Source organism: Dermacentor silvarum, chromosome 6, assembly GCF_013339745.2.
Source record: "Dermacentor silvarum isolate Dsil-2018 chromosome 6, BIME_Dsil_1.4, whole genome shotgun sequence".
NCBI lineage: Eukaryota > Metazoa > Arthropoda > Arachnida > Ixodida > Ixodidae > Dermacentor > Dermacentor silvarum.
In genome coordinates, this window is record NC_051159.1 from 166,772,660 (window position 1) to 166,792,047 (window position 19,388).

At 46.0% G+C, this 19,388-nt stretch overlaps 2 protein-coding genes across 4 annotated transcripts in view; one reads left to right on the forward strand and one right to left on the reverse strand.

The window, feature by feature from the left end:
• LOC119457028 (uncharacterized) overlaps nt 1-19,388 on the forward strand; it is a 334,439-nt gene that overhangs the window by 121,684 nt on the left and 193,367 nt on the right. The gene's annotated exons all lie outside the window — the stretch shown is intronic.
• LOC119456351 (connectin) overlaps nt 1-19,388 on the reverse strand; it is a 44,979-nt gene that overhangs the window by 16,460 nt on the left and 9,131 nt on the right. Inside the window, exon 2 of the mRNA XM_037718066.2 lies at nt 16,783-17,780. Within this exon, the coding sequence (XP_037573994.1) occupies nt 16,783-17,780 (998 nt within the window). The remainder of the gene's footprint in view (nt 1-16,782; nt 17,781-19,388) is intronic.

A 19,388-nucleotide genomic window follows, 5' to 3' on the forward strand; every position in this document is an offset into this window, starting at 1 on the left:
ACTTCCGCAAGGAATATTTCGTGAACTACCCAGGACCATTTGTTTTTGTGTATTTATGTTGTGCGTGTGTACATGAATTCTAGAACTGTTTTCCTTATATTCGCTCTCTATTATTTGTTTGAATTACGCCGCTTGGTTCACACCTGCCGGTTAAGAGGAGTAGCCGGCGCCGTTCACATGCAGGCACCAACACCTGCTTCATCATCATCATCATCATCATCATCTATTTATGTCCACTACAGGACGAACGTCTCGCCCTGCGATCTCAAATTACCCCTGCCTCAGGCACCAACACCTACTTGAACACGAATAATAAAAATAACAAGAACGTGTCCGTCAATTCCAAAGCAGACAACGAGCAGTTTCCACGCTGAAGTGTGGCTATGTGTTTGCTCTACGGGGGGATCATTTTAGATGCGAAGCAGCTTAGGCTCGGGGCTATGTCACTCCCTCCCTCCCTCCGCCGTGCGGCGTCCACACCCCTACTGCGCATGCGCATCCTCCTCCCCCTACTCTCCTTGTCTCATCTCCTCTCCTCCCTCCTCCCCCTCCTCTCCTTGTCTCATCTCCTCTCCTCTCCGACGCTCCTCTCCTCTCTGGATTGAGCAACAAATGGTCTGCGGCTCCGCGCGCGATAATGCGAAGCAGCTTAGGTTAGAGGCGCGACGGTAGGCGCCCCAGAGGCACCGGCAACAGTCACCAACGCCGCGCGCGTTCGGTGCGAACGCGGGCAAAACGCCGACGGCGTCGACAACAGTTCTGTGCGTTGCTGGTGCTGCTGCGTGTCCAAGTTTATACAGCTGATAAAACTACCTTGAGTCGAGCCCATAAAGTTTCTCAGTATAACACCTAGAGGGTAAACTGGCGCCACCGTCTATGCGAGTTTCTTAAAAGGCTGCCGTGCCCTCATGGGAATGACGGGATATGTGTCTGCGAGGCGTGTGTTGGTTGGTGTTGTACGAGGCTTCGTCTAAAACGTGGATATGGCTACACAAATAACGCGTTCTTAAAGTAAAATCTACATAAAACGCTTTCATTCACCCACATTACATCTCTCAATAAAGTTTACTCACCTACAATGCAGGATCAAGCGAAGAAAAGCAAGAACAGACGACAAGTTGTTCCAAAGCGAGCGAGAATCTTGTCGTCTGCCCTCAAACTTTAGCGGCCAGCTGATACTTTTTACGTTTCATAGAATTGTGCATCCAATAGTATATCCTCAAAATTAAACAAAACATGTTTTTGTGTAATAATAAAGCTAAAGCAGTTTTTTACGTCCTGTTTTAGCAGGAAATGAATCATTGTGACAGACGGAACGGTGTTAGCCAGGCGCGTCTTCAAGGCGTTCTGGCTCTCCAAGAACGATGCCAATCCGAATCCACAATATACCGGCATTCCCTTGCATACCACAGCGCAGCAGCGCCACATTTCCTTCTAGGTTTTATAGTGTGAAACTCTATGGTCGACCGCATGGCTGCTTCGCATACTACTCAGGGTTCCCCTACGGGAAGATGGTGTAATTTTTTTTAAAGTTTTATGCAATTTTTAAAGATCGCTTGTTGCAGATAACATAATTCTAGTGCTTGAGCTGGATTGTTGAGAGAGGCGGATATTAACACAATAAACTAATATATATTAAAGCACATATTAAACTAATTAACAAACATTCCCTAATGAACTTCCTCAGTAATTTCTTTGCTGCACATATTGCAATTTGCGAATTGTAGCCGGTGAGTTTCTCAGGCATATACACTTGAAATGAATTTACAGAATGACGCCAGTTTGGAGATATGCGCCATTAAAATCGCCGCAAGATTGCACTGTTCGTCCACTTTCTTTTTATCAAAACGCTCGTTTATGCATTGAAGCACAAAAGTAGCTGGAACGCAGATGTATTTCGTCCTACACTTTGGGGAAATAGTATCTCGAAATTGGTGCCATCCTGGAAATTCATTTCAAGTGAATGCGTCTTGCAAGCTCACCGGCTACAATTCGTGAATTACAACATGTACCTTAAAGTAATTAATTAAAAGGTTGATTAGTAATATTTTGTTAATTGGTTGATTATGTGTGTCGATTTCTCGTGCTAGCAATGTCCGCCTCTTCGAATAATCCACCTCAACGACAAGATTTATGCTATCTGCCACAGGGGATTTAAAAAAAAATATCTATAAAACTTATAAATGATCACCCTGTACAATAATGCTCCGTTGGTGGTATTATTCCACCTTTCCCCAACGCGCTGGTACAGCTGCCGTATCACCAATGACTGTACCCACACAACTTCATATGCGGGCGCTCGCCAGCGAACGTCGCCCGGTGGCACGCACGCTCGTCGTAAACAAGACGAGGAGTGATGGGGTAATGCGATACGACGACTCCGCCAAGTTCGCGTAACGCACAAACGCGCATATCCATGGGGATATGGGCTTTTACGGCACGCACTGTCGTTGAAGGAACGCAAACTAGAGAATAAAACCTCTCCTCGTTTTTCACGTCGAGAGCTCGCGAATGTTCAATGGATGAAACAAAAAAAAAAAAAAAAAAAGAAAAGAAAAAAAAAAGTCATGAGCTGAAAAACGAGCTCTATGGCACGCACACCTCGTCGCATCCGTCGCGGTGTGAGCTCCTCCCGATACTTAAGGATTCCCGGAAAGGCGACGGCGAGTTCATCATACTATACATGGCCGTGCCGGGTGCGGAGTTGCGGAATCTTGGGGCAGCCGAGAGGCCCGCGTTTGGATATACTATGCGAGTAAAAGGGCGCTCGGCGAACGCATGGCGCATCTTGCAAACACCCGTCTGGCTCTTCCTGTAACGTTTTGCGGTTTGGACAGGTCTCGAAGAATTACACGCCCCCATCTTGGATAAACTGAGTCGCCGGTCCCATAGACAAGTACGGTCCTTGTGACCGTACTTCAATCCGTGGTGCTTCATACTAAGAATACTCGACGAGATCAAGTCGTCTTCGCAATCGTGTCGTTACAAGTAACAGGATTGACCCACACAGTGGCGACCCTGTTACTTGTAATCAAACCAAACGGAAAGGACGGACGGAAAAAGCAAACCCAGCTTCGTGCTTTTAACTGCCTGCGCATTAAAATAAAAACAAAACAAGGACAATAGACGCAGAACGTATACGATTGTTGTCGGGAGCACTGGGACCACTTCGCGCTTGATCGGCTTAGCCGTTGGTTCCTGCCGCCTATCGGCCTCCTGTCGCGCACCAGATGCTCCAAAACTCTAAGCAAGAAAACGAAAAGTAGCCCAACAGTTTGACGCTACCTCTCAAGATCCCGGGAGCTCCAGGTGAGCTCGCACGAACATCGCTAACACGCCCTGGCGACTACATCTGTCAGAAACGATGCGGCTTTGGTCCATCGCACAAAGACTGTACAGCCGCCGATACGCACGCATTGGGCGCGACAACCGGGTCCTTCCGGAGTTCGTGCGCGCCACATGCGCTGCCAGACGAGAGAGGAAATGAGAAATGTTGCTGCTAGAGTTGCTGTTATTGTTTAAAGCCACGTCTGACTCGAGGTGAACGCCTGAAATTTTGTTCAGCCGTGTAGACGCTTTCAACTCTCGTCCTTTTCAAGTGGTCTGCTTTTCTTGATCTAGCCCGCTGACGCTTGGTGTGTGTGATAGCGCGCATGCGTGGATGATGATGATGATGATGATGATGATGATTAGAGGCCGGATCTTTAGGCATTAAAGAAGCGCGTTTTAGGCGCCAAAAGTAGGCAGGCAAAACAATGTTTTAGGCCTCCAACGTCGTAAATATAGGGACAATAAATTTTTAAATAAATGCAAATAATTTCAAACGAAGACGTGCGTGGCCTGTATCTACAATAGGAAAACAAGAAATGTTATTGTTTATGATGGCACAAAGGCGCCAACAGTTGAACATAGCCGTGCAATTGTCCCATAAAGCTGCTGTACTAATGACGATCAATTGGCTTCATTCAATAAGCACGCTGCTCATATTCATGTCCAATGGCCACTGTACTCGAGCGTCCCATATAGTGAAACAGGCATGAAAAATAATACTTGAAAGCGGGAAGTACTGATGAAAAAAAAAAAAACGATACTTTATGTCTGCCTGACGCAATTAAATTAGGACAACAAAAACAGACAAATAAAAATGCAAGAGAGACTACAATTCATTAAGAAATTAGCATGTTCCTACATGAGGACTGTTAGGTACAACTCTTCGCAATTTTATCATATACAATGACATTATCCGAATTGTACAGGCCAGACGTCCCAACACTGCCAAATACACTTCCGCCCATTTGAAGTGCACGTGTTTAAAGAAATATGTTTGCAGAGCACGCGGAACGTAGTCGAAGAATCACTGTGAAGATTGTGGAAACTATAGGAAACTATACCACCATCTCCAGATTTTCGGATTGAAAATTGTGCCTCTTGTCACTGAGAATGATCTCGTACGCTGAGAAGGAACACCCGACGGGCGGTGAACACCTTAAAAAAGTAAATTACAAGCAAAACAAAAGCCTCGTGCACATCACATTTTTCTTTCTTATTTTGCTCTTCACTCTTCTTTCCCGTGACGGCTCTCCGCGGTTTCGCATTCGCCAACCGCGCGCGCAATGTCAGCGCGTCGGCGTATGCTGGCCGGCGCGTCTCATTTCAATGCTGCTAGCATTTGTTTTCCGGTAGTTGGTTGAACTAAAGGACTAGGTTAAACCCCATAGAGTGAGGAACAGTCAATGTTGCCCGGTGACATGAATAACGGTCTCTAACTGCGCTCGAAAGCGTAACTTGAGGCTAAATAGTGTTCATATAGGCGCCGATATTGAAAATAGGCATTTATAGGCATTTAGGCACAAACGCCAAAATAGGCATTTATAGGCACTATAAAAACACTATAAAAAGGCCTTCTTAACCTCTAATTCATGCTCATATATCAAAGTGGGGCGATAGGAGCGCAAGGAACAAAAAAGGCATTTGCCTAAAATCCGGTCTCTAATGATGATTGTAATGATATATTGGGTTTATTGGCGCAAGGGCCAGGGATGGACAAAGAGCGTCATGCGTGTGTGCGCGCATGAGTGAGTATATGTGGTCATAACTTACCGGAAAGATGGTGAAGGCGGTTACAGCACAAAAATGCATGTAGCAGCGTCCACTAGCAACAAAATTATGTATCTGAATTCCCGCGTACGGACTGATCGGTGCGGACGGCGTCAGCGTCTTGTAGCAGTTTGGATAAAAATTTAATAGTTGTATAAGTGTTTTACTGACACTTATACAACTATTAAATTTTTATCCAAAATTTTTATCAGTCTTGCAACTAGCAGAAGAAAAGGCAGTACGTCCTTACCTCTATTTGCCGTCTCATCTACAAAGAGCGTTTTTATAAAGACCCCTGATTCGGCTGTGTACGTTGGCTATCACAATTATAGAGCGGAAAATAGTTTCCCAGCAATTTCTTCCGCTAAAAAATAATAATTATGGTAAGACGCCATATATCAACTCTGTAAAAAGAAAAAAAAAACATTTTATTGTTTACAAATCGATATTACTCTAAAGACGCTCGACCACGTCCAGATTATCATGCTCAAAAGTGACAGGAGCTCTTTAACCTCAGCTAATTGCAACTGCCGCATGGACTTGGTTATACCATTTCGAAAGGCATGAAGAGGGCATTGGCCTTAACAAAAATCAGTTTCGCCATAAGGGCGAAGCAATGAATGCGACACCAACATAGAATATCACACAAAGTGTAAGGCTCGTAGCTGCTGTAGTGGTAGTATGAATTGCAGTATAAACGTAAGCTGACTAAGTAAACACGCGTGGTGTGGCGTGTGTAGAAGCATGAACAGAGAGAACCCGATGACCGCGAGCAGCATCGGTTAGAACTACAGGGTCTTGTCGGCGTTGTCGCCTTGTGTTGATCTCGCGTTCCCGTACTGCGGCATGCTCACGGCGGGCACGATGTGTGTGTCCGCTTCTCACTTTTAAACTGCAGGGTTTTGTCGAAGTTGTCGCTTATCCTCTGCCTCTTCTTCACAGCGCCACGTGCCTGGTCCTAATAATATTTACAGGAGCAACCTCTAAGCAACTGTGGCGCCAGGTGCCATGTTAAACATGTTATGTTACCTATGCAGCTTGCTCCTGCGAATTTTACTCCGATTGATGCTGATATAGTTGATTCACAAAAAAAAAATCATCCAGGCTCGCGCATCCAGGCTCGCGCGGCTTTTATCATTTAAGATGAAAGATTCCCGTCGACATTTCTACGTAAAAATGTGGACCTTATACAAGTTAGTGTTTCTGTGGGCCAATTTGCCAACATACTGCGCGCGCGCGAGAGAGAATTAACTTTATTAAAGGTCCTGAAGAGGCTTGGGCACCCCTTACGGGGGCCGGCCTGGTGGCTCCGCCCATGTGGGGACTGGGAGTCGGAGCTCGCCAGCCACCTGTTGGGCCTTCTGGACGGCCTGGTGTTGAAGGGCCCTGTCGGGGCTCCTGAGGTGGTTGATCCAGTCTTCCTCGGTGGCAGGACACCCGAAGCTAGCGTTTAGCGCGAGACACTGCCACAGCATGTGATTTAAATCGCACTTTGGATTTTAGCATTTAGGGCATTCTGGCCTTATATCTGGTAGGTATTTGCTGCATGATGATGGGGTAACTGTGCGTTTGCAGCAGTCTAAGCGGTAATTGTTGTGCTTTATTTAGTGTTGGGTGAGGCGAGGGGAATTCCTTTCTAGATAACTTATAGTGCGAGCAAATCTCGTGATAGGAGAGGAGTGGCTCCCGGTGCCTGTTGGGGTTCCCGGCCGGTGAGCCGGCGTGCAGGACAGACTCGCCCCGTATATGCGTACAATAGGAGACACGACTTCTGGCCCTCGGTCTTCGGTAAAAGGGCGAGAGCGGCCTCCGACATGCTCGCCAATTCGTTGTTGCTCATTATCTGATTGTCGCGGTTATATTTCATGCGGCACAACGGTGACAGGCTATAGGAGCTACGAAGGCCAAGGAATACAGAGTCTAATAGTACAGGTCGAAAAAATAACAACAAAAAAGCTCGTGAATAGGAGACACGGACCAAAAGAGCGAAGGTCCCGCCGCCAACCGTGACAGCTGCCCATAATGTTTTCGTATGTGGACGCCTTGCGCTGCTTTTGTTTTTCTTCGCCTTTATCCGCGACAAAGAGCCGTTGACAAACCGTTGACCTCGAGCGAACGAATGAGGCGACCGTTGTCACCGGGCAGGTGGCGTTTCCGTGGGAGAGTACGGATGACATCTTATACGCAGGGGGGACAGTTGGGGGGCGGCTCGTGACAGAATGACAGAGCAGACAAACCCGGAAGTATTTCTGGCATCTCTGCTACCTCCGAGAGACGCTTGCTAACACGAGTGGCGGAAAAACAAACAGAAATAACTTGAAAACTAAATAAAAAAGAAATAACGCGGATTGTCAGTGGTAGGTGTTCCGATCATTGCATGGAGAACATTACACTGGTTGTCTGCTAAGTCCTGTTTAAAAAATACCGGCATTTTGCATCCTGTATAACAGCACTTTCGAGACGGTGGTGGTGGCGACATGTTGTGAGGCCATGTTCTACCACATTGCTTTAGGTTTTTAACGCCAAGCTTTTTTTTTTTTTTTAGCCTCTGTCCCCCTACCTTGTGGGTGCTTGCTGTTGCCTGTTGGCTGCTGTCTAGTACGAATGACCAGCACCGGACCAACCCTATTTTATTACCAGCTCTTGCGCAAACATTTCGTCCGTGACGTAATCACGAATATATTTTTGCACATTTGCGTTTCAGAAAGCCATGGGAACACACCAACTTTCATAGCGCATTTTTTTAGCGCGTCGTCTACTTCCCTTCACGTGTCCTCGTTTTTTCTGCGCTGTTTAAACTGTGCCTTTCTATACCAACTCGTTCAATTTGACATTTTGTCCTTTAAGACGTCGTGGTTAATCAGAGCGTCACGAGACGTCGTCAGCGGAGCTGCTTCTCGCCTTCTACGCTCTCCGACATTCCTGTATAGGTAGATGCTACTACCATGTCCGTTATGAAAAACTCTCTAATCGGCAGCCTCATGAAAAGTATACTTTTGTACACTTTTCTCTCTGGTCACTCAGCGTCTCCCTGATCACTCAGCTCAATTTTCAAGTAACCACAGCAGCAGTGACACATATTTTGATGTTGTATAACCTCTATACCACATGCTTCTCGCTCTTATAAGGCTCGCACTTTGCAGGCATGAAGGATGCCAAATATACTTTAACTTGATGTTAAAATAGTCTCCAAGTGCCGGCCCTGGTGTCATCGATGCTTTAATGACGTCATGACGCAGTAAATCTTGCTGACGTTGGGTAGGAATAATGCTATAGGTATGATGACGCTGCTAAAAAGAGACAATAAACAAGGACACTGCGCGCATTTCTTCTGTCTGGGTTCGTACGGGTTCGTTAGCGATGGGCTCGTACGATGGTCAGCGATGGGCTCGTACGTGTTCGTCATGACGCATCTGCCTCCTGAGTACCGAGGCGTAAACTGTTTTGTATAAACAAGTATTTTAGTAAGTTGGTTAGGACGCTTTGACACCCGCCGGGGTTGCTTAGTGGTTTTGGTGTTGCGCTGCTAAGCACGAGGTCGCGGGATCAAATCCCGGCCGTGGCGGCCGCATTACCAAGGGGGTGTAATGCAAACACACCCGTGTACTTAAATTTAGGTGCACATTAAAGAATCCCAGGTGATCAAAATTAATCCGGAGTCCCCCACTATGGCGTGCCTCATAATCAGTTCGTGGTTTTGGCACGTAAAAGCCCATAATTTAATTGTAATTTATTTTAGGGCGCTCTGACGTTTACCAGTGTCGTTTATAGTGTTTAGAGGGCTTAAACCTCCATTTAAAGTAAAAAAAAGATTAATTCTAAAGTGTTATGTCGGTCCCGTTTAAGTGACAACCACATATGAAATTGTCGGAGTCATCAGGGAGGTAATGGCCGAATACTGCACCAGGGAGGCCAATTCCTGTTCTGGTGAGGGAGTGACTTTGATGAAGCTTAGTGGGCCTGCCTAGTTTGGTTGCACCTGAACTAGTATAGCCCCACTAGCTCTCGGCAATATGTATTTTTTTTCTTTGCCGGTGTCAGGCACCACTCCATGCCTGAAAATGTAGTGGAATGGAGCAGGATTCAAACTTACGACCTTCAGATTTGAAGTCGGGAGATCGCAGAAATAATTGTAGATCGCAGGGAGAGGCCTTCGTCCTGCAGTGGACATAAATATAGGCTGATGATGATGATGATGATGATGATGATGATGATGATGACATATGAAATGTTGCTGTCCTGATTGTTGCAGTGACTTGATACTGGAGCGACAATGTTATCTGGGTCGACATGTGTCGAGTACCTTCTGAGCTGAATTGCGAAGATTCAGTGTACAGTGGGGAAGAAGTGCTGAAAAATGTACTGACGCTGGCTGAGGCATTTCGGTGGAGCGCACGGCTTTCTCACTGCAAGCATAAAATCACCCCCCAAAAAAGATCTAAGTCGATGCACCGCGATACCGGCAATGCGAGCAATCGGAACGATGGTCGAATCTCTTACAGAGTGACAATAGAGGAACTCTCCTATCCGGCAACGGGTCACCTACTTGTTCCTTGCCCTAGTGAAGCGTACGATTTGTTCCTAGCACTCGAATGCAAAGCACACGAGAAAAATGGACGTGAAACCGGCAAAGTTCAAATCAAGTAATAAAAATAGAGAGAGAGAGAGAGAGAGAGAGAGAGAGAGAGAAATACGGCATCGGTACTATGCGCTGGATTCGCGGGATGCTAAGATGTCCAAGTTTGAGAGTCAATTTTCTTCCATTTCTTTTTTTCGTACAAGGTCGAAATTGAGTGCGCGTATTCAAGAGTTCGTCGTTTACGGTTTCTCTCTCTTGGCCTCAGCCGTTTTTGCTTTCTCGGGAATTCCACAGCATGCTAGAAAAGAACTGCATGAAGGAGAGTAAGAAAAATGAAAGTAGGGCAGGGGAAATGGCCGTTCGAGGCTTAGCGAATACGTGGAGCGAGAGTAACGGGGCCAAACAGTCGATGTACTCCACGTAAAAGAAATAGGGTCTGCCATGTTCGAGTCGCGCGGCATCCATCGAAGGATGGAATAGGAAATTCGAAGATGGACTCAACTCTTTTGTTTGCTACGTGGCCCTTTGCAGCTGCTTTTGAATGATTTAATATTACAGCAGGCGGTACCGAGCTTTCGTTCCGCCCTTGCTCCGTATTGGGGATATTTTTTTTTTTTTTGCCAGCCAGTCAAGGTCGCCGCTAGTCAGAAAAGGCGGTGCATCCGCCGGAATGTTTGAATGCAGTTGGGCCGCCGCGATTCTCGCCGCTTAGGAACCACAAATGTGCTTCAGTTCTAACCGGCATTGAAGGCAGTACTTTTGTGGCTAAGAAGACAACTTCGAAAGCGAGTGTTAGAGCGTGTCTGTGCGATACGATTGAATGCAGGCTTGTGCGTAAGCTTGTAGTTGGCATTCAAGTTTGAAAAGTTAAGCACAGAAAACACGACACACGCGGAAAAAATAGAACTATAAAAAACGTTTGTGTGTTTTTCATCACTCTTATATCCATGTTTTCTAAGCCTGACTTTTGAAACCATGAAATTTTCGAAACTTGCTCAGCGCACCGTGGTTCTCCAGGTAGGTGAACTTTCAGTCGAACTTCCAGGGAAACTGCAAAGCCTCCAGCTTGTTTGGACAACAAGATAGCTAACGAAATGTCTTCTCTTCTGAGGTCATGTCTTCGCGAAGCTGTCTCATTAACTGGTTCCGTCAATAGTGAAACGAGACTTTGCTCAGCCATCTGGGATGAATATTAGAATGCAGCTCAAGATATACCTGGTGTACGTTGTGCGCTTGACGCTTCCCAGTAATACAGTAATAATATAAGCTTTCCGACGTTTTAAAGGATTAACAAATCGGATGCTATTCCTATAGGCAGACGACTGCGTACTGTGACGATGACCCCATGTAATTAATTATGGGGTTTTACGTGCCAAGACCAGTTATGATTATCAGGCACGCCGTAGTGGGGGACTCCGGAAATTTGGACCACCTGGGGTTCTTTAACGTGCACCTAAATCTATGTACGCGGGTGTTTTCGCATTTCGCCCCCATCGAAATGCGGCCGCCGTGGCCGGGATTCGATCCCGCGATGACCCCTTGTGACACATAGAATTTGCTATGGGTAGATACGTGTAGTATATACATTTTTTTAGCACTAGAGCCGTTTTGTCGAAAAGAGATATTGCTGCAAGCGAACACAACTCTCAAATAGCAATAACCAGGAGCAGACCGCAAAGCGGACACTCCGCGAGGATCTCCATGAATAAATACAAATCGCAGAGCTTGGTGAGGGGAATGAACCAAGATTGCAAATTAATATTCAGTACATACGCCGGGCATACACGGGGAAGCACAGCAAGGTAATATAGTACTTTTCAACGCGCATATAGTATGTCTAATAAGTATTTAAAGTTATTTGCTAATTTGCTAAACGAACTCTCCTCTCCACACACACAAAAGCAAAAGAACAAAAAAATAGTCTGTGAAAAGAGGGTGGGGTTTATAGTTTTGAAATAGTGCTCGTAGAGGAAACAAGACGCAAATGCGTTTATGAAGTCACAAGAAAAAAAAAACGCGCATGAGCTCATTATGAAATGTTTCAAAACTTCGGCTTTATAGAATTTTTGATGCCCCATAAAATTTTTCCGGTATGTTCTCTATAAATAGGTAGAAAAAAAAACTATCACTGTAAAGACGGCACTTCGAATATAATGACGCAAAATGCTGAAGGTAAAAAGCAGAAAAAGAAGAAAAAAAAAACAATAAAATTCGAGAGGAAAAAGCAAATATACTAGAGGCAAATCGAGCCTCCAGGTGGAGCAGCAGTTTTGGTGCATCTATGATACCTCTTTGCTTGGCATTTTTACGACTGTTATCCCGGGCACGTATTACTAAGCGGCGTGCCTGGTTCACAGTTCACTGCCTCCCAAAAAATTAGGTTTGTAAGAAGCTGTCTATAACTCCGGGTTACAGCTGTGCTTAAGGCCATCTGCTCCATCTCTCCTCTCTTGCGACAAAAAGTTTACGACAATCCACTGCTTAATTTTTTTTTGTATACCGAATAAAGACAGAAACGTCAAAATTGAAAGCCGTCCTTCTGTTGGTTTTAGGTAGAAAGAATTCAAGCTTTACAATTCCACACGAGACAGGTGTTTAAAGGCACATCTTGCGCTCGTGTGAGTCGAGCGACGGCTGTGCGAACTGCTCTGTTTGTGACACGTAACGTTGGGGTTCGTGCGGTCACAACCTTTTCTCTCTCTCCCTCTTTCTTCGTAGAAATGAAGGCTGAGGCCTTTCGCACTCGCTCGCTCACACTGACGGAGCCAGTGGGTGCCGGGAACAAAGACATGCCTTCCGGTGACACAGGAAATGGGTGGTGACAGGCGGTTTGAATGGCGCCGGAAGTTGTGCCTGGCTAGTAATAATTCCGAAACACAAAAGCGGACCTGCAACAAAATACAGAGCTTGCCGGACAAGCTGAGATGAGGCAAACAAAGGCGCGAGTGGTATCTGATGGGACTCTTTATGTTCCTATTGTGCGAGCACCCGCGCACGGGTATGTTACTAGCCAAGTGATGGCCTGGATGTTCTAAGGGATCATAAAGAAATGCGGCCAACAGGCAGCTAAGGAAAAGGGCAAGAGAAAAACGCAGAAAAGTGTTTCTTTTACGCGGAAGCAGCTCTGTTTTTATCTCTTTCTGTTCATGTGAAAGTCCTGCGTGTTCAGCAGTGCAGCAGGAAGATTTCTGCGATGTTGGAAGAATGAAGAATAAATGACGATGATCTCATAAATGCGAAGCGACTGTGGGTAAGAAAGATACCTTTGATTGCGATCCAAGCGTGCTCTAAGAAACGCATATGTGGATTGCAGATATGCTGAAGTTAAAAAAAGAAGTTCGATCCTCTGACATGAAATAAAAGTACGTGTCGTCTAAGGTGATATCGATGAAACCGGATCCAATGTTTGTAGGTACATTCGATTCGCCCGCACTTTTTGAACTAGTTCACGAGGTGTTGCACTTCGCTAATTCCTTTCATTACTTCAGCGTATCTGTACGTCTCCATTCGTTTCACTCAGTGCAGGCTTCGTGCAGGATGTGTTCACAGCATTAATCACCGGACTCGTCAGAAAAGTAGTGCAGCGTTCGTGCAGCAGGAGCCGTGCCGGTTCCGCACGAGCAAGAACTGGCACCGAACTGGCGGGAACTATAGCTCACGAAGTGCAGGGTGAATCGAATGGACGTTATGATTACGTTTACTAAAGCACGCGGTAGGTAAGCGGCATGCCAGTAATATTCAGTGAGTTAGTTTGTTTAGTTTTTTTTTTCATTTTTTACACACATTTCGTAGTCTCGAACGCAGAATACCGTGACTCTCCAAAAATTTGGTACTGTTTGTGCGCCTATAATGGTGGGCCCGGGAAATTCTATGATGTTTCATAAACAAAAACTGCCTTATGTCGGGCTGATGCAATTCAGGCTTCTCGGGCACTACTCGATGGGCGTTGTTTTGCATTTAGAAAATGAAGCCGACTATATGGACTTGTTAATTTCTATGCTGGCTGCATCAGGCGCGATCTGTGTCGCCTCCGTCGTCAGCGTTTGCTAGTGGGGTGCTCTTTTCTCGCAGCTCTAATTAAAACAAATAGGTCGCCGTTTAAGGGCTTCTGCGGAGCCAAATGATGCCACTAATGACTTTTATGCATCTCTTTGTTTTGCATTCATTCGCTTGGTTGTCCGCATTGGACGACTGTGTGGTGACATATGCGCGGGTCACGCGGGCGAAGCGTTTGAACGCAATGAGGTACTAGTATTTCGCAGTACGGGCATAACGGAAAGCACACGTCACTAGCCCAAATCGGAACCTTGCCCTTTGAATTTACAGTGGACGCATTCATCGTTGCTTGGAATAGCATCTGAAAGCGAGGCAGTGAAAGAGTAAAGAAAGTGCTCGGTGACTCTAACAGAAATTTTCCAGTGTTCAGTACGTGCGGATAACACTTCGAAGACGAAGATTCGAGCTAGTGTCGCGTTCGTTCTGCCCATTGATCTCAAACTTCCAATGCTCCATGCAGCAAAGCGCCTTGACGCGAGATCAGTGCGGGACTTTTCGTAGCAAGCACTGACGCAGAAGGCTAGAAAAGAGCGCAGACGGCCTCATTTTGTGTCTGACTGAACACCGTCCTCCGATTTGCAGAAGCTGCGGCGTATAGAAGAAGAGCTCTAGAAGACTCTCATTGACACGGTGTGCGTCACCGTGTGCATTTGCGAGAGCCTCTGCCTAAGCCTGTATGCATCGCTGTGCTCGCCAACGGTCCGCAAACTTTGCATATACGCCGGTGCAAAAAAGACAGTCACAACAAAGAGAGAGAGAGAGAAAACACAATGCAAAAGTTGTCATGCCGCCGGCCGTCTTCGCCCGCGCCCTGCTACGACTTCTTGAAGACAACGACAGTAAGATGTCGCCCGTCTGTAGTTTATTGTTGGGTGGTGCTTACAACGACAGGAACAGACTGAATCAGAAGTCTGGTAAACATCGTCTTACCAACAAATTACGTACGTCTTGTCAATGTCAGGGTTATCCGATTGGGTTCTTAATAGCCAAATTGTGCTACTTTTCGTTCGAAGTTGGATTCGAAAATTTTCTTTTCGCTATGTGTCTATCTTACGGCTACATTTTTCTCCAGAAACTAACCTCTCCCTCCCTCCTCTCTTCTTCCCACTGGTTACAACGCTTCTCCCCTAGAGCCACCAAATAAGCTACGCTCAGGGAGGCGGGGCGCCAGGTTATCTTCTTACCGCGCCTTTTGATAGGCGCGTCAGGTGGAAGGGGCCACACACACTTAACAGTACGAGCCAAGGCGAGGATTACCTGGCGCCGCCTCCTCCTCGTAAAACACGCACTCGAGAAGTCTTCCTTCAGTAAATCTGCGAAAAATTTTCGGTTGGAAAGATGCCGCAGGTTTATCGTAGCCTGCATTAAAAGTGTGCTGAAACGGCTTCCTGAGAACCTGAAGCTCCTGGGCGTCCTGCAGCTTTTAGAACCAAAATACTCAGGAGACATACGCCTTCGATTTTGTCTATCGCTAATTCGGTGCTTTTACAGTGACCATTTTAATTTCTGCACTAGAATCTGCGTATCGTCTGCTCCAAACGAAAGTCGACAACCTGAAGAGGGTACCCGGTCCCTAAATAAATTCTGGCAAAGAGTGAAAAATGCAAGAAGCATCACCTGCAACCCGACGTTCCCCTTGATGTCTGAGCTGGCTCTCTTTGTTATCATCATCAGTGTCAAACGCCGCTGTCGAACGAGTGTTCAGCCAGGTGTCACTCGGTGAAGTAGGATGTCTAACGAGACATTATAGAAGCGCTCCTCCGCGTGAAGTTTGACCTGAACAGGAAGGGATGTTGCTACGGTGTTTGTAAACCAGTTAAGGAATTTCTGTCCCGTTATCGCTCCAATATTTTGCATGGGCCAAGTGATTCTGCTTCCCAACACCACGGGGCGCTTAAGATTCTACCAGTTCTTTGAATCATAGAATAGGAATCCAAGGTTGTTTTTGTTCTTTGTTTTATTGTTCTGCAGCCTACTTTCTTCTTGCTTGTCATTTGAAATTGTCCCTCGCATACCAAATTTGGCGGCAACAGAAATGTAGCAGGTCATCCGTTGGGCGCTGCTAATCACTAAGTACCCGGCATTGCTGATCACTTTAGTAAACTGTCTAGTTGCCAGTTCCTTGAAAATTACATTCCAGTTTCTGAGGTGCAACACCATTTATTGTACTGAATTTTTTTCTTGTAGCCTTTGTATTGTTTCGAGTATTGCGTTGCGTTCTGGTTTGTGAAATTGCCATAAGCTACAACTATCATGAATGCATTCCATTGCACAGCGCGTTTATTGAGTGACACCATTTGTGCTTTCTTGTTGTAAGTGATGTTTTTTTTTTCTTTGAGAAAAATAAAAAGACTGCATTTGTCCTAAAGACCGCATTTACCTTATTATAAACTTACCTGCGATCAAACTGCTGCAGCGACTGCAGGGAAAAATTGAAACATGACATCTTGTGGCCACATATGTGTGCATGTATTTAAAACTCCAGACTACGGATAAAGCAGCAATAAAAACGTCGGGGTGGGTAACCTTGACCTAACAAATATGGCTTTGCAGGAACAGGAAGTTTTATTTATCACCTTTTTAGTGGTTTATCCGTGGCTCTATAGTGCATGCCTCTCGTGAAATCCCGTATTTCGGATTTTCGTGGAAGTAACTAACATGTATATTTCCTTGCGGACAGCTAATTTTTAATATGCCTGGAATTACGTCACAAGAAAGTGATTTTGTCTACTTTCGGGCTACTTAAATTTTCGCTTTTGGCTACTTTGGGCAACTACAGAGTTGGCTTGACGATCTGTAACCCTGCTTGTCATGCTGGTCGCGTGAGTAAACTGTTGCTTCGAGGGTGGTTTACCCACAGATCCCAAATGTTACCTCAACGCGAACCTCTAGCGCATGCATGTGCTTACCCAACACGAAGGTTTCACCCCGAAAAGTCGATGAATCCCACTTTTCTGGAATTTGTGAAAACGCCGTTACTGACCAAATCGTTGTGGGAAATGGGAAGCCTGAGCGATTAGGAACAAATGCTGCGCTGAAGTGCAACTCACCAGTGAGGCTGAGGTCGAACGATGGGGCGTCGATGTTGACCAAGTCCTGCAGCGTCCTCCACGTGAGCGTGACCAGCTTGTTCTGCGACAGGTCCACAGTCAGCAGGTTGGGAGCGCCTAGGAACATGTTGGCCGGCAGCACGCGCAGGCGATTGTACGACAGGTACAGTATCGCCAGCTGCGGAAGACCATCGAATGCTAGCGGGTCCACTTCGACGATGGAGTTGTACTTGAGATCCAACTCCGCCAGCATGGGAGCGCCTCCGAAGACGCGGGCGCCAAGCTTGCGAACCTTGTTTCGAAACAGGTCCAGGCGGGTGAGTTGACCGAGTCCCTTAAACGTGCCTTCAGTGAGGTTCTCGATGGCGTTGTCGCTGAGGTCCAACTCGCTAAGGCTGCTCAGGTGAACGAAGGCCATGTCTCCGAGAGTGACGATCTGGTTCTTCTCCAAGTAAAGGTGTGTAAGTGATGGCAGTTCCGTCAGCGCTCCAGTCGCTAGTGCCGTCAGGTTGTTGTCGGCGAGTTCGAGCTTGCGAAGCCGTGGTAGCTGGGAGACCGCCTCCATGTCCAGAGCTGTGATCTCGTTGGAGTCCAACGAAAGTACCGCCAGGCGGCTTAGGTTGTAGAAGGCCCTTTTTCCCAGCTTTCCCAGGTTCATCTGGGAAAACTTGAGCTTCTCCAGGCCGGGCATCTTGCTCAGTGTGTCGGTCGGCACGAAATCCATCTTGTGAGCACCCGAACCGTATGTCGTGAAGCCCAGTGACTCTACGGACGCCCTTCCTTCAAAGATCTTCAGGAAGGCGTCGTCCGCCGCGAATTGCGCTGTGACGAAACACTGCACGTCGGTTGGGTCTTCTCCGTCGCCTTCTTCGACGTTGCAGCGACAGTACATGGGCTGGTAGGTTGAGTCGCATAACTTCGGTGAGCCATGTCCTGAGGCTTCGCACATGGTTGTTGAGTGGAAGGCAACGACTGAAAACGCCAGTAGGGTTGCGTACCTGGGAATGCAAAAGACACGAAAATGCAGAAGACTGTTTAACCTTTTGTCTTAACTTGCATGAGTACTGTACTGGTATTTCTTACTTTCATGTCACAATATCACGTGAAAACATTCAAAATCAATTAGGTAATTCACCGAAGTGGCAGGTCCTTAATTCCCAATGCTAGTCGGATGGTAAATGTGCGTGCCACCACTATGAACAGCAATGAGCTCATGGTGGTCGTTGGTGACATTTCTGTACACAAGGTGGCTGCGTTAGCGCTGTTGTGTAACTTTTTCAGAACACTATTCGGTCTTATCTTACAAATAACACAGATAACTAATTAATGCGCAGCTTCGTTTCTTCTTTTTTTTTTCTGTGACATGGTATTACTGCTACACTCATCATAGAGGCGCTGTTGAAAAAGCAGCGCAAACAGCCTGAATGTTTATCGTATAAGTATATTGTGAAGAAACGTGATTACTCCCTTTAATATGTAACCCACTGTTGGTTTTTTTAATTTCTGAAAGTGTTCTTTGCCATTGGTCTGCCAATATGTAAAAGGGGGGCCAGGGACCACTCAAGCTGCCAATAAGCAGCTTTTACCTTGGCCCCCTCCATTTTATTATAAATGGGCACAAATAAAATAAAATGAAATGAAATACTGCAAATAAAATGATCGATTCCATTTATTGTGCGTCATACGATCAACCCAAAGCCAGTGTGATGGCTTAACTTCTTATGTTTAGGTTTCTAAATATAATAACAAGTTTTTATGGCACCGCTTATATTATATTGCATCCAAGACAGCTTATCAGTGTTATATACGCCAAGTTGTGATAACTGAATGCTACAAAGTGATACAATGACTAGGAGAAACGAATGGTTTGTAAGCAGCAAGCGAATATGGTAGTAATGATGGTTATCGAGGATGACTTCCATACGCGGGTCACAATCAGTCACTTAAGCAGGTCGTGAGCAGGTCTCTCAATAGATTTTAATTTAATTTTATGCCTGATGGTAATAAATTTTCGCTATACTGATGGTGTGGAGAAAGCGGAAGTTAACCTTATTTTTGTCGAGGTCATTGTGACAACTGGGCATGGGGAAAATTAATAACGGGACGATCTCTTCAGCGCAGAATAGCTATTCCCTTTCGTCAGGCAATACAAAGGAGCAAAGCGCGGAGAGGCTCAGCTGACCTTGTTTCGAAAGGAGCGCCACTTATCGACATATCGATTTGCCAAGCCTCGGGACAGCTCCAAGGACCACCGTGGTGCCTCCCGTTCTAGCTTCGTGCATTATGCCGCTCCGTTGTCAAGGGCCGGCCCGACCCTTAGCGCGATTACGACCTCTGGTGCCGACCGTATGTAGGACGGAGTACCCGGGATGAAACGAAACTCCGCTTCAAGAAGTAGAACGAGCGTACTGATATACCACGTGTCCAACGTAACTTGCATGTATATATATATATATATATATATATATATATATATATAATTTTTCGAAATTTTGTCACAAGTTCTACGTAGCTGGACTGAACCAAGTTATGCCGCATCTTGGAGCAAGTCAGAATATTTATTGTAAGTTCATTTAATTACATATTTATTACTACTTAATCAACTG